Below are 15,493 nucleotides of genomic sequence, written 5' to 3'. Positions count from 1 at the left end.
TGTGAGTTTCTGTTGCTGTAAAAGAGATAAAGGCACCGAGTTGCAGAGAGAGACAGAGTGTGTGACAAAAGAGAGAAACACTGAGTGGTAAGTTTGAGTCTGTGGGGGGATGTAAACTAGAGCTCGAGCTGACAGTGACATAAGCATGTGTCTGCAGCAGACTACTTCCTCTCTCAGTAGTATGCGTGTTTTGTGTGAATGTGAGTGTTGGAGTCTGCGTTATCTGTGAGTTTTGATCTTATGGATTTGCCTATCGCTGGCAAATTCCCAGCAGTTTCCCGCTGTACTTAATAACTGATGCTCAGTTACAGATCAAAGAAAAAAAAAAGAAAAAGAAATCTATGTTGACAACAATTCCCTAGCAACCACATCAGACTTTTAATGTTGCCTTTAATAAAAACATCCAAATATAGTCGTGCTATTGACACCTTAAGACTGTTTTAAGGGTTTTGGCCAAAATGTCAACATTGGCGGGTACAAATCCTCATGATGACAAATGTCTAAAAGAATGCCCATCTATAATGAAATGACAAGTTCAACGTCAAATCCTGGACCTGGACATTCTCTTATTCATCTGGACATAATAATTGCTGTCCTGAACCCGACACCCTGAAGTGATTACCAAATCCTATACGAACTAGTTACAGTCCTCATTACAACAAAGTTTACATACATTCAACTTTGGCATGTTGATGAATAAACATTTACAAAGTAATGATCAGAAACGTTTTCATATAATTAGATAATAGACTATAATCCTTACTCCAATCTACTGGGAGAGAGGCTACTGAATTGATCTAGAAGATGATCAAACTGATCAAACAGAAATAGTCACATCTCACTGTTCTTAAAAGACCATTCTTCATTACTGGATTAATATTGCCAAAAATAATAATTATTCTACGTTATTATCTTTTGGATCTTTCAGGACAGTTGACCTTGGTTTTGTCTGAACAGTATGGTGAGTCACTACGGTGTAACTATTTGGGAGATGCATATTTTGCTACTGGACACTTTCTTCTACTATATTTAGCTGGGTTCACAAAATGTTTTCCAAACACAAATATCATCATGCTTTTGTTTACCTCTATTTGTTCATGAAATAGAGGTGGTTCTTGCAGGAAGCACAAACTAGAAGTCACCTGGCTTTACCCCACCAATATGACATAATAATTCAAAGTCAGACAGTGTGTCTGGTTGTTATTTAATTGCAATAAGAGACGTGCAACAACCCAACATGCAAATTTGGCAGAGACAGGGAAGGGTGACTTTCTGTTTTGCTCCAACTGTCCACTTCTCCTTCCTGTTTATTATTGCTTCTTTTTTGTTCCTATGTACGCAAGTCTTTTAGTTAGAGATGAGATTCGATTTAAAAGAATATCTAATTACAAGCTTCATAATTAATTAGTCTTAATTAATAACATTTTAATCTCATGAGGATCTTTGCCACAAAACCAACATTTATTTCAACTCTTTCTCTACCAAGATGTTAAATTTGAAGACTAGAAAATGTCGTCTGATCTCAAATATATTCATGCAAATCTAGACAAACCGACTACACCAAAAACACACGTTAACCCTTTAACGTTCTGGTCTAACATTCGGTAGAGGTAAATTTTCAGTAACTTTGGTGAATTTCCTTGAATAAAATGTGGAAAAAAAACCTGCCAGAACACCTCTAGCAATTGGTTTGCGTATGTAAGTATTGTTATAACACTTCTGTTTTAAATTTGAACCATTTCAACCATCACACCTATCTGTAAACTCACACCTATCTGGAACAACCCTGACATTCTTCTAAACAAAAATATGATCAACTTTAAACAATGGATTAATAAAGGAATTAATTATTTAGAGCATATTATCCATAACAGAAGAATTTTATCTTTTGACACTCTATCATCACAATATGGAATTAATAGTAGCAGATTTCTAGAATATCAGCAACTCAAATCCATTATACTTAAGAAATTCCCCCCTCATCAAATAGACTTGGAACTTCCTCCCACAGTAGCAGAATTTATGGAACTTTGTAGCCCAAAGTTACTTTCAAAAATACACAGGTCGATGTCAAAAATAGATGATTCAAATTCCTTGCCAACTTCCAAATGGGAGGCAGACCTATATATCAGTCTCAGTCAACCTTCTTGGCTGCAAATATGTCTAAATGCTTTTAATATGACAGACAGTTCAAATCTACAACTCATCCAATACAAAATTCTTCATAGAACACATTACACAGGACAAAGAATGTTCAAGATGGGTCTAAATCACTCAGAGATCTGCACACAGTGCACATGTAACACAGTTGATAATTATTTACATGCTCTATGGCTCTGTCCACCTGTTCAAAATTTTTGGAATAAGATTTGTGGGGAATTATCAACATGGCTCAGATGCAGCATTCCTGCATGCCCCAAGCTTTGCTTACTGGGAGACCTTAGTGACATCAACACGGACCCGAACAACACACACACTATCCTTGTGGCCCTATGTATAGCAAAAAAAACTATCCTATTAAACTGGAAGTCCAAAAGAAGTCTAAGTATTAATCACTACAAAAATCTCCTCTTGGAACACATAAGTCTCGAGATCACATCTGCTTCCATCAAAAATGAATCGGCCAATGCTCGCTCTCCCTGGACCCTGCTAATTAATCACATCACTTAGTAGGACTGGGGGCTGTGATGTGTCCGTAGAGGGATGGGGTTTGGTGCGGGTTGGTAGAGGGAGGGGCTGGGGCATGGGGGGGCGCGGGGGAGGAGGGCGGCGTGGGGGGGGGGGTGGCAGCAGAGGAGGGGGTGGACGGGGGGGGGGGGGGTGAGAGGCAGGGGGATGGTTGGGAATGGGTGGGGTAGGAATAGGGTCCATGGCGGAGGGGATCCTCCCTCTGGCTCTGTCTCCTCCCGTCGGCGGCAGTCTTGGCGTTGCTGGTGGCACCGGGCCCCGGACCTGGATGGATGTCTGGGTTGGAGCCGGGGACTCTCCGGCCCCTGGAGTGTTGGCGCTGGGCCGCCGGGGATGGGGGGACAACTGGGGTGCTGCCTCCTGCTCCACTTGGCGGGCCGGAGCTTGCCCTTCTGCCCTGGGGCTGTCCCGGTGAGGTGGGGGCACCTACTGCGGCCAGCTGAGGAGTTGGTCGCCCAGGGGAGAAGTCCTTCTCCCCTGGTCGTGCCCCTCCCCATGCCCCCCTCCTCTTCCGCCACCCGACATCATACATACAGCATATAGGGCACGGTGGGGCGGGTGAAGTCGGTGGTCCCGGGAACCCTAAGGGGCATTTTCCGATGGACCCCGGTGACCACCTGCCCCACTAAATTTTAATTGCAACATAGACACCAATATACATTTAGGATTTCGAGGGGACAGGCGCCTTGGCCATGGGGGGATGGACAGGAGCTACAGCGGTGGCCCTTGCCCATCCCCTCCATTGGGGTTTTTCTCCCCTCGATTTTACTCACAACTTAGACACTATTACATTTACACAAGCAGCACACACACTTAACACACACACACAGACACTCACATAAACAAGGGAATGCTGGGGAGGGGGGGTCTGGCTGTCTGGCAGCAGCTGGTCCCACCCCCCCACGGCCACCCCTTTTTTTACTTGCACTACAACCACGACCCACCAATGCACACACCACAGAGGCGGGCGGGTGGGGGGGGCAGGGGTCTTCCTATGTCCCCTCTTCATGGGGAGCACTCGGGGTACGGGGGGCGGGCTTGGTGCTGGCCTGGGGGTTGGGGACGGGGCACTGCGGTGGGCCCTCTGTCCTGGGCGATGCCTGGGGCGCATGAGGGGGCTGGCAGGGTCTCTGGTTGGCTGCATAAGTGTGTGTGTGTGTGTGTGTGGGTGTGTGGGTGTGTGAATGTGGGGAGTTCAGGTCCGGGGCCTGCAGTCCTCCGGCTCCGGCTGTCGCTGGGGGGGGGATTGGGAGGGAGACGGAGGATTGAATGGGAGGGCGGTGTGTGGAATGGGAGGGAGGGGTGGGGCGGGGAGGGGCTTGGGAGGGAGAGGGATGGGGAGGGTGCTGGAGAGGGGGGATAGGAAGCAGCGGGAGGGTTGTGGGGAGGGGTTGTTGGGGGGACGGTCTACAGACGTGTCCTTGTCCTTGGGGATCCCTCCCCTGGTATCGTGGTGGCACCGGCCCGCGATGGTTTTGCTCTGGGTGGGCGGGGCCCGCTGGGTCTTGGCCAGGGCTCTGCCGGGGGGGAACGGGTGGTCCTGGGGCCTGTGGGCTGCCGGCTCTCTGTGCGGCCCGCGCTTCAGCGCCCGGCACCCGCCAGGCCGGCTTGCCGTCGCCCTGTGCTACCCGGTGCCCCTGCCTGGGGGCTTCCACTGCTCTGGGCTCGGGGGACGGAGGCTCTCTCTGCTTTGCCTGCCCGGGCTCTGTGCACGGTGGGCTTGCCGGGCCCTGGGGGCCTTGGCTTCCTCCTCTACACCTCGGGTCGTGGTCGTGTTCCCCTACAAGCACTCAGCTGATCTTTGATTGCATGATCACAGGTTGAACACTCACACGTGCACGCCCACAAAGCGCTCATCTTCCCATCTGCTTCCTACTAAATGTTGCTGATGATTCTCTGTAGGTATGTTTAATAACGGTTGGTATTGTAATTGTTATTTTATTAATTCATTTTCTTTTTTTTACTTTTATTTTTCATTTTTTTGTCTGTTTTTGAATATTGTCACTATCCTACTTATGTCTTGTTGTATTTTTTCAGTAATTTATATTGCTTTGCAAATACTGTAACTTTAGCAGCTTAGACATGCCTTTCTTTTCTGTCTCTCTTTATCCTCCTTTCATTTCTTCTTTTTTTTTTTTCTCCTCTTTGCCTGCCAGGTCCAGCTTGGCCATATCAAGACTGACGATGATTGCAAAATGATAAAAGGAAAATAAATAAATAAATAAATAAATAAATAAATAAATAAATAAATAAAATAAAATAATTATCATAATAATAAAAATATTCAGATTATCAAGGGCAGCTATTTACATGAGATGTCTCCCTTGACAGAGCAAATCTAGCACGCAGATTGCTGTTCTGTATGCTGGGATGCTGGACAGGACAGGTTAAAAAAAAAAATTTGAACCATTTCACTATAATATATAATATATATAATATATATATATATATATATACACACACACACGCACACACATATACATATATATATATATATATATATATATATATATATATATATATATATATATATATATATATATATATATATATATATATATATACACACACATGTATGTATGTATGTATTGTTTATTCTCGCCCAAAACAAATAGAAAAACACAGACACACATTTTTCTGGCCTTTTTGTTCATGTGAAAGTTAAGGGGTTAAATCAATTTTAGTGTATAATTATATCAAATGATAGACACAGTTATTAATATTGTAAACTCAAGCTCTATTACTGAATGGAAAATGCATTTAATTGCATGTAATTTAAAAGACTAAAACAGAAATAGAATTTATCCCTGGTAAAAACTGAGAAGACATAAAGTTAAAGTGTCAATCTTTAACTCACAGCTCCTTGTATGTTCTTTAGGCAGGGGGAGGAGCTTATGCAGCAGCAACTTTTGCGAAGATAGAACAGTAAACTATGCGTGCGTTCACATTTCTCTCCAAAAGTCTCCAATATCACCAATAAAAAGGGGTTAGACTTGTTGATACTCTTTTTTTTCTTCAACCCTACCGTGTGCATCAGTGTAATCAGTATTCTAGGAAATGTTGGACTGACAAACCTTCTACATTCTTCCGATTAAAAGTGTTATTTTTTCTATAATTGATTATTCATAAATTCATTGTAATTATTCATCATAATCTCACCTATATTTTAACCAAAATTTCCCACCTTGTGTTTTTGATCATTGTCACATTCCTCAGATTATTATAACAGTTTAAAACATAACCCATCAGACCTAAAAATTTCACTTCACTTAAAAAATATTTGTAGCATTAAGATTTATTTTGTTTATTTATTTATCACCTTAAACTTGTTTAAAACATAATTTCCAAATACCAACATGCAAGCAAAAAAAAAAAAAAAAAAAAAATGGACACATGGACTTAAACAGAAATGTGAAAACATTTTCTTTTACAATATCTCTTTTTCTTTGCTACTTTTATATTACCACCCTATTTTTCACTGCATCAACATAATAAACATTGTTTTTGCCCCAGATGCTGTTTTGGCAAAGAGCCAAGCCTTGCAGTGATAATTTGCTAAAAGAAATCCCAGTCTAAAAACACATGTTTGTGGATAACGTTAAGAAATCATCTTGGTGTGTCAAAAGAAAACCCTCAATGACACAACTATCCTTCTTACAAGCATTTCAGAGATGTTCTGGAAAACCATTTTCAGAAATAGGAACTCGGAGGTTTGTGCAGACTGCTGATGAGATGTTTTGGAATTTAAGAAGAGAGCATGCGTTTCATTGAAGTACAGCAAAACAATACTGTAGCAGAGATTTGTTGACTTTGATTTTAGCAGTGTGTTACAGAAAGATTGGACAGAAGCTTTTGCCAAAAACACAATTGGTTCGACCTTGAATAAACCTTCTTTCCGTTTCACAACTGCAAACAGCAAACTACATCAACCCATCAGCTCTTCCAGAGAACAGCTGGAGGGTACACATGGCTTTATTAAAACTTTTCTCCCACTGACTCCAGTATCCAACAGTTGCATGATATGTATCTATTTAGACTTTATATATTGCATACTGTGTCCTGAAGATATTATAGTTTGTTTTTATGTCATTTTTATGATTGGTGATACAAGTATGTATCCTCTGTGCCATCCTCATCATACCCAGGACCGTGTTCTGCTTCACTGCTTCCTCTTCCACTATCTTCAGGGCAGTGGATCCCCAGTCTCCTCTGAAGCTTCTCCTCCTGAAGGCGAAGCTCCATAGAGTCTACCAGATCGTAAATGTTATCCAAGGACCACATAGGTGATGGGAACCATGCCTTGACGTCGCCATCCTTCCCCACAACCAGCATACTGAAATAGTCTTTACTGATCTTCAGCTCTTCTCTCATATTGTTGACTGTATCACGGGATAAAGGCTCAACCTCACTCTGACTACGACCTTTAGGGACAGATAGAGAGAAAAATTTATGCAAGATCCTTCCAACATGTCTTCCAGTACACAGTATGTTGACATTAAATTAATTCTGATTTAGAGGTTAGACCTCCACCCCATGTGTTTGCAATGCCCCATGTGACTCTAGCTTACCATTTAAAGGAAAAAGCTCCACAGTTCCTGATGCTTTATCTCCACTTCCGGTCAGCTTTAACATGGCAAAGTGGCGAATACCTTCACATCCCAGGAAAGCACAGTTAAGCAATAAAAACGTAAAAGAAAAAAAAAAAAAATAGGGAAGTGGCAGATTTCTTTTGAAAATGGTCACGGTAGCAGTTTTATCCCCCTGAATTATGATTTATGACCCTTTTAACATTTCTCTTGTAATTTTGTTTAATGAGATAAAAGTCAGAGGTGACTGAAACTAATTTTAGCATCATGGTGGTTAGAGGAGAAGCCTGACTTTCACGTTTCCATGATGCACCAAAAATGACAAAGCAGACTTTATGTTGTGTCCCTCACCCAGATGACAGTCCTGTCCAGACAGAGCAGACAGCTGCTGTTGCAAAGAGTAGTCATCCTCAGAGGGAGCAGAAATCAGCAGTAGCCTTCGCTTGGACATGAACCTGAATGGAAATACAATGATGGGGTTGATATTAACATAAATCAGTTGGCAGAGGTCAAATATAACATCAGAGGTAATTTTATATTTGAAGTGCTTTGTAGTGGTAAAACTTACTGAGGGATATGCAGAGTGGAAGAACCAGATATAGAATAACGGTAAATTAATTTATTATAAACAATACAGTGATCATTTGCATGGTTTACAGTTTTATAAAAATCTTTAGATAAGTATGCAGAAAAGATCAGTGCTCTTTAAAATTCTTACATTTAAATTCATGCTACTCTTCTCTGTAATATGATGTGTGTTGTTGAGTTACTCCACCTGAGCAATGAGTTCTTAGCTGCAGGGATTTGTGTGTCTTTGGAGCAAACTGGAGGACTCCTCCTTTCTTTCTCTTTCTCTGAGTACCTTGAAGGGAAGTTGTCGATGTACTCAAACAATGCTGAGCTTGATGGAGGAGCCTCAAAGACTCTCTGGGGAAATTATTAGGATAAGTTGGACTAAATGAAATCAAGTTTGTTGCTATACAATGTCAAAGAGACCCACAAACTCTGGAAACTCAGGTGAGGCTCTCTTACAGTAGGCTTGATGTCGTAATCTGTGACAGTCATTGAAAAGAGGTCTGAAGATGACAGGCCAAGCTCTGCTCTCAACATAGAGATCAGGCCTGTGTGTGATAGCTCATCTGATGAATCACTTAGAGAAGGTTCTGACTCTGAAACACACAAACACAAGCAACAAAATGCCAAACACAGACAAGAAGCTGTTGATGAAGACCTAAAATTAAATGTAAAATAAAATAAAACAGATATTAGATGCCTGCGATGGACTGGCGAGCTGTCTAGGATGTACCCTGTCTTTCGCCTAAAAGACTGCTGGGATAGGCTCCAGCTTCCCCGCAACCCTTCATGGGATTAAGTGGTTAGGATGACTGAGATATTAAATGGATTAAATGTGCTGTAGTTCCTGTGAGCTGCATTTTCATTGGCAAAAAGATTTTTCTTAGTTACTAGTAAATGTTATCTGGCTAAAATGTATTTTTTTGCCTATTCATCTCTTGATATTTTTATCCAAAGGATCATTACATCTGTTTTCAATTCAGTGGCTGCTAAAGACGTCCACTTTAAAAGCAGCTGGCATCCAAAGAGTTAACATAAAAACTCATCACGAATATCTATGTGGCAGTTTTAGATGATTTGACACCCCAGAAAAAAACATACCCATACTTTTAAATAGAAATATATGACAATACATGACGTCTGACATAAACTTCCTACCGAGTTGGTAGGGCTGCATTGTGAGTGTTGCATCATTTCCTTCACCCACGATGGTTGCCACGGTGATCTTCCTGATAGCAAGCTCACAGTGCTGCTTCTCGTTCTCTTGACTTTGTTGGATGAACAGCGTTGCATCTCTACTGGGTGTGGAGATCAGCTTGTACACAAAAAAAAGCATATTTGTTATTATGAAGGTCCTGCATTAATGTATCATTTCCAATGTGAAGAGCATCTGAGATCTGAGATATTTTGGAGGAGGAGAAGTGTTCACCATAAGCCTTCTGGACCCTCTTAAACGGTCCAGAAACTTCTTCAGGGCTGTTTTATCTTCTTCACTTGCTTCTGTGTTGGATTTTTTACCTCTTCCTTTTCCTTTCTTTCCTTTCTTCCCTTTGCCCTTTTTTTTATTGCTCTGTTTATCTTGTGAAACACTCTTTACATTTAAGTCTTCTTTATGGTCACTGTTTTTACCTCCATGTTGTTTTTTTCCCTCTTTCAAACTGGACCGAGATCTGCAATGTGATTCAAAAGACGCTCAGTCACGTATACACAAAAAAAAATTTAACTGCTGTCGGAAAATGACTGACATGCACTTTACTTCTTGCTACTTTAAAAAAATTCACAAAGAAAATGGAAAGACAGCACCTGTCGTTTTCCACTTCTTCATTGTTCCTTGGGACTGATGGAGGACTGGACACTTTAGAGCTGAGCCCACCACTGTTGCTCAACTCCTTCCCTTTTGTGGATCCAGCAGGCACCTTGCGAATAACAAATCTCGATCGACCGTTAAGTATGTCCATGATTTTACTCTTCAGAGCAGCTTTTTTATCCAGAGGTCTCCTTTGTGAGGCCACTGCAGAGGTCACATTTCCTTGTCTCTGAGGGCTCATCACCATCTTCTTCATAATTTTCTTTCTTTTCACAACTTTCTTTTTCTTGGTTTTACATCTGCAACATAACAGAAACAGCATTTATTTACACTGCACTGCAGAGTCAGTTACTCAATGTACCCTGAGTATAAAGTTACATCCAAATATCTATACTTTCCTGAACAAATCTCTGAAATTCATTCAGTGCTTTTGTTTTTGTTTTTTTTTTGTCTTTTTTTAATGTCTTGGAAAGGTTAAAAAACGCAGCAGTAGTAGAAAGTGGTGTGCATTTGTTGTGTAGAGAATTTATTCAATACAGTGTTTTGTGTTGTACTTGCATACAGTACTATTACTATATTAACATTTTGTTATGTCATAAAATAGACTGTCTGAAAACAAGCTTGATTCCACTTTTTGCACATGCACAGACTTTAAGCTTTCACGTGGAAGTACCATAATCACATATTTTGTAAGTTATTGGTTTAAGTTGTTCTGGTTGTTTAGTCCACTGTTGCAGCTTAGTTAAGGGGTTCACTGCAACACCACAGTTCCTCTATTGGTTTTATTGGGCTGCTTAAAGGAGATTAAGTCTTGGAGGGCAAGCAAAATTTAACACATGTCACTGCTGGATAAGGTTCCCTTAAAGATTGTGTTGCCATGTGAGGGTGAAGATGTGACTTTTCTTGATTAGATTATTTTTGTATGCTTTGCTCTGACAAATTTGAGTCCAAGTGTGGTCGTCAGAAGGCAGTAATGCAGCTACCCCACGATAAGGCTTTTCAGCTTCTACATTCATGTTGTACCAGGATCTAACAGGCCTCTGAAGAATTTTCCTTCTACTTGTTTGAATAATATTTGGTTCTAATAAAATAAATTGCTGCCAGAACCGTGTCACTTCATTTTGTACGATGCTCATTTCAGGTTCTAACACTAGAATGGTGAAACAGTGCCAGTGACGTTTATCCCTTTAGCTGCAAGGTACAAAGTTTATTGAGGGCTCTGACAATAGGTATCAGCAGTGCATCATGGGATATATCTCCAACATGTTGGTATCTACAAAAACCTTCAGTAGCATTTTCCCATATAACTTGTAAATGAAAACTAAACTTCCACATATTTAATGCAGTGATCATGTTAGAGATGAGGTCAAAGAAATACATAATGGCTGCCTGCCCAACAATAACTGGGATTTGAAGGCAAAACTTCCTCATATTTTCTACAGTGATTAGGTGTGATATGAGGTATCTATAAATCAAAACACATGATAGTAGGACATAATACAAGCTATTAAGGCAGGCGGCACAGATTCTGGCGGGCTGAGGAACAATGACTGCCACGATGAGTGTTCCCCTCTTGTATATTGAGACCAAACTTCCTCATATTTACTGCAGCATATTTGCTGTTTGATGTAATGTTTACATGAATAAAAACATCAGATTTTTATATAAATTATATTAACAAGGGAAACAGATTCTTGAAAGCTGCATAACGCCCCCGACAGAATGTGTGTCCCCTTACAGCTGCAAAATCTTGCTGTTGGTTTGTGAAGAAATAAATGGTTTTCTGACCAAAATATGTTCAGGATCTACTGGTTTGTTATGAACCAATCAGACCCCTCATGTAATCAGGAAGAAGTCTACTTTGTGTTCCCAAACATGGACAAGCAGCGTTCAGTTTTTATGCTCGTCACATGCGGACCAAACTCCCAGAAAACTGCAGTTCTGCTGAAACTCTCATCTGTTTTCATTCAAGGTTAAGAATTTTTTTATTTGCCGCCTTTTATCACAGTAACTGCTAATTCCTCACATTGTAACTTTATAAAATTTGTTCATATTTTATTTATAATAATTTTTCTCTATTTTTATTTAATTTCTTTCTTTTTCTTTCAAAAGTTTTTATGCTCTCTGCACACCACTGCAACGCTATGATGTTCAATGTAAAGCACTTTAAATTGTCTTGTATATAAAATGTGCAAACCTTGCCTTTGCATATAAAAACCAAACTTTCCATATATGTATTGTCATAAGTATAAATGCTCAGAGTAATCCATAAATGAAAACAACTGATGTTACTGTATAAGCTAAAGGGAAACCGATTCTGGCAGACTGAAAAGGCCGCCTTTAACTTGAGTGAATAAAATCTAAATTTCTTTCTATTTTCCAACGTAATAAAATATGATCAGGTGTGTGCAAAACATTTTGCTGGAAAACAGACTGAGCTTGAACTAGAGAGGACATGACAGAATGTATGTAGATTGTGAACTGACTGGTAAGGCTATTTATTATGGGTTAGTATATTAGACTATATATATATATATATATATATATATATATATATACACTACTGACAAAAAGTTAGGGATATTTGGCTTTCAGGTGAAATTTATGGTAAATGCAATATGTTCATGCTACAGTGATATAATATCATAAAAGTAAGACATTTAAGTAGAAGGATGCACTACTGATTTCCTCATCTCAAAAAATTCATTCAACACAAAAGGTAACAACAATGGTAGTTACACCACAACAAAAAATTTGAACGTCTCAATATCTCGTCATGTGCCCTTGAGCATCAATTACAGCTTGACAACGACGTCTCATGCTGTTCACAAGGCAACTTATTGCCTGCTGAGGCATGGCATCCCACTCTTCTTGAAGGGCAGCCCTCAGGTCATTGAGGTTCTGGGGTGCAGGGTTTCGAGCCTCTACACGACGGCTCAGCTGATCCCACAGGTTTTCAATGGGATTCAGGTCTGGAGAGAGTGCAGGCCATTCCATTTGAGGTACACCAGTCTCCAACAGCCGTTCCCTGATGATGCGGCCTTGATGAGCAGGAGCATTGTCGTCCATGAAGATGAAATTAGGCCTGTGCTGTTCATGTAGGGGCACAATCACTGGATTAATGATGTTATTCAGGTAGTATGGGCTTGTCACTGTACCATTCACAAAGTGTAGGGCAGTCTGTACCAAGTGGACACCCCTGCCCACACTGTAACACCGCCACCACCAAAAGCTCGCCTGGTGACAACAGTGGCTGATGCATAGCGTTCTCCCTGACGTCTCCAACATCGTTGCCGGCCATCATTTCTGCTCAGTGTGAATTGACTTTCATCAGAGAACAGCACTGAGGCCCACTGGTTCCTCGTCCAGCGTAAATGCTCCCTGGCCCATGCAAGACGATGATGCCTGTGCCTGGTGGTGTGGTCAGGTACCCGTGCAGGTCGTCTAGCACGCAGACCACGCTGATGGAAACGGTTTCGAATGGTCTGACGTGACACTTGGGTGCCTCTCACCTCTCTTAAACGTGCCTGGAGTTGAGTGGCATTCATCATCCGGTTTCTCAGGGCAGTGTTCACAATGTAGCGGTCATCGGCACGGGATGTGGCCACAAGACGTCCACTTCTAGGCCTTTCTGTGACTCTTCCAGTCTCTGGATATCTCTGTTGCAACCTGCTGATGACACTCTGTGACACTCCAAGCTCAGTGGCCACTTCTGTCTGAGAACGTCCTGTTTGAAGCATCGCAATGGCAAGGGACTGTTGTTCCATTGTTAGGTGTCGTCTTGGTCTCATGATGTCAAAATGTGAACAGCATGATGAGGACAACTGTTTAAACACCAGCTCTAATTGAACCAGGACATTTATTGGTCAAGGATCACACACCTGCTGTGATTTTTGCCGTTAAGCTCCTTGTTAGAGAACAGCAACTTGTGCAAAATTTATTGAAACATTTAACAGTTGGACATGTGCATTTAAAAGCTTAGAGAAGATCACATTAAGTTCACCTGTACAGGTTTGAATGCATTTTAGGCTTGTTGTGAAATTTCACCCAAAAGCTGAATATCCCTAACTTTTTGTGAATAGTGTATGTATATATATATATATATATATATATATATATATATATATATATATATATATATATATATATATATATATATATATATATATATACATATTTTATATATATATATATATATATATATATATATATATAATGTGTGTAAGTTTTAGACCAAAAGATCTTGCTTCACACGCACCTTAATTTGGATCCTTTTCTGGTCATCTTCTCGAGCACCCTCATCGGAAACTGATCGATGAGCTCCAAAATGGCCTCAACACGGACTGGGTAAGGGAAACGCTCACTGACCTGGAGGTTCTTCTTCATAACCAACATGGTGAATGTTTTTTCCTGAAAAAATTTGGCATTGAACGTCACTTAAGAGCATGTAAACTGTAAAACAATGCAGAAACACTGAAGTGAATCAAAATTAAAAAGAGATGGTGAGAAAAGAAGAAGTCATTAAAGCCAGTGATGGCATTGTGTTTACTTGGCCAGTGAGCTCCAGGTAGTGCAGCAGTTTAGTAACTGTATCAGGGTCCAAGCTTTCGACTGTGGCATCTCCTTGAAAAGTTGTTTTCTGAATACGACCTTCCATCATGGCATTCTGGATGATGGTTACGATAAAAGTGTCTCTTTTTGCTAAACGGCAGTTCAGCCCTTTCTGAGACAGACAAAGAAACAAGAGGTGCAAGGAAAATAGTACTTCAGGACAAAATTGTCAAAAGCTTGAAAATCTGAGTTTGTGTCACATGAGCAAGAAAAGCTCATTACCTCATCTGTGTCTTCTATCTGTTTTTCCATCATATGAAGGTAGTGATCACTGTGTGATGGAGCTGAAATCACCCACAGACGCTTTTTGCCTGCAAGATTTAAGAGTTGTAAACAAGGAAGACTGCAAACAGATCGATAAGGTGATCAAATAGTTCCTCGCACCTGCAAATTCTGCCAGGAAATCCAGCTCTGGAGCCAAACTTGGTGATGATTCGCCAATCCCCCTGTTTTCCTCATTTTCACTGTCTTCTTCCAGCCCAAGCCCAAATTCAATTCCAGGAGGGAGGTCTGAGTAGTCTCCCCAGTCTCTCACATTGGGGTCCAACTGGTGTTTTGCCTTGGTTCCAGCAATATTAGGCCACGCTGCCAGCAATCCTGGATAGGTGAGGCTCCACAAAGCGGCAAAAGACATCAAACAGTGTGAGGTATAGAAGTGAAGCATCCTTATTGTATCGTTGAGAAGTTGGTTTGCTGAAACGTTGGAACTGCTCAGCAGCTCATAAAGTCTCAGAAATAACAGTGCACATATGTATTGTTGTTCTCACAACTGCAAGCTCTTAGAAAGCTCTGTAGCATCTGAGACAGACTGAGAGGATTTGCCAGATGGCTGAAAGTTATTTGATAGTTTAAAAAAGACAGAAAATTTCCAGCAGAGTTGTTTCCATGCTTTGAATCCTGTTCAAAGCTCTTCGAAAGGTCGCAGTATAAAAAGAAAAAAAAAAAAAACAAGTGAACCAAATCTGGACTCCTGATGGTAAAGAGACAGCAAAGACTGCTGTGATGTTAACCCCTCTCACCATGTGAGAGACTGACTGGAGAGACGCTTCTCTTCTCACACACAGACACACTCCTGGTTCACATTATAGTCCAGGCTTGTTAACAGGAAACTCCTGGAATTTTCTACAACTTCAAAGCATTTTGTGGAAGAAAAACAGTCTCCCTTTCTCTTTTTTGCTGTCTCGCGCACAAACAAACTCCCAACACATCAGTGAGGATGTATGTGTCT

The 15,493-nt window shown here is 41.0% G+C and overlaps 1 protein-coding gene across 1 annotated transcript; it reads right to left on the bottom strand.

Moving 5' to 3' along the window:
• Positions 1–6,780: 6,780 nt before the first annotated feature.
• ccdc80l2 (coiled-coil domain containing 80 like 2) lies at positions 6,781–14,929 on the bottom strand (the record flags this gene model as incomplete). The annotated part of the gene is made up of 12 exons (XM_079256819.1): positions 6,781–7,109; positions 7,257–7,337; positions 7,626–7,729; positions 8,050–8,201; positions 8,307–8,443; positions 9,006–9,162; positions 9,277–9,517; positions 9,651–9,953; positions 13,913–14,064; positions 14,204–14,377; positions 14,488–14,576; positions 14,650–14,929. 12 exons carry the CDS (start codon positions 14,927–14,929, stop codon positions 6,781–6,783), a joined length of 2,199 nt encoding a protein of 732 aa, XP_079112945.1.
• Positions 14,930–15,493: the final 564 nt, after the last annotated feature.

This window comes from Telmatherina bonti (genome assembly GCF_933228915.1).
Source record: "Telmatherina bonti genome assembly, chromosome: 17".
NCBI lineage: Eukaryota > Metazoa > Chordata > Actinopteri > Atheriniformes > Telmatherinidae > Telmatherina > Telmatherina bonti.
This window is presented reverse-complemented; position numbering and strand designations above follow the sequence as displayed.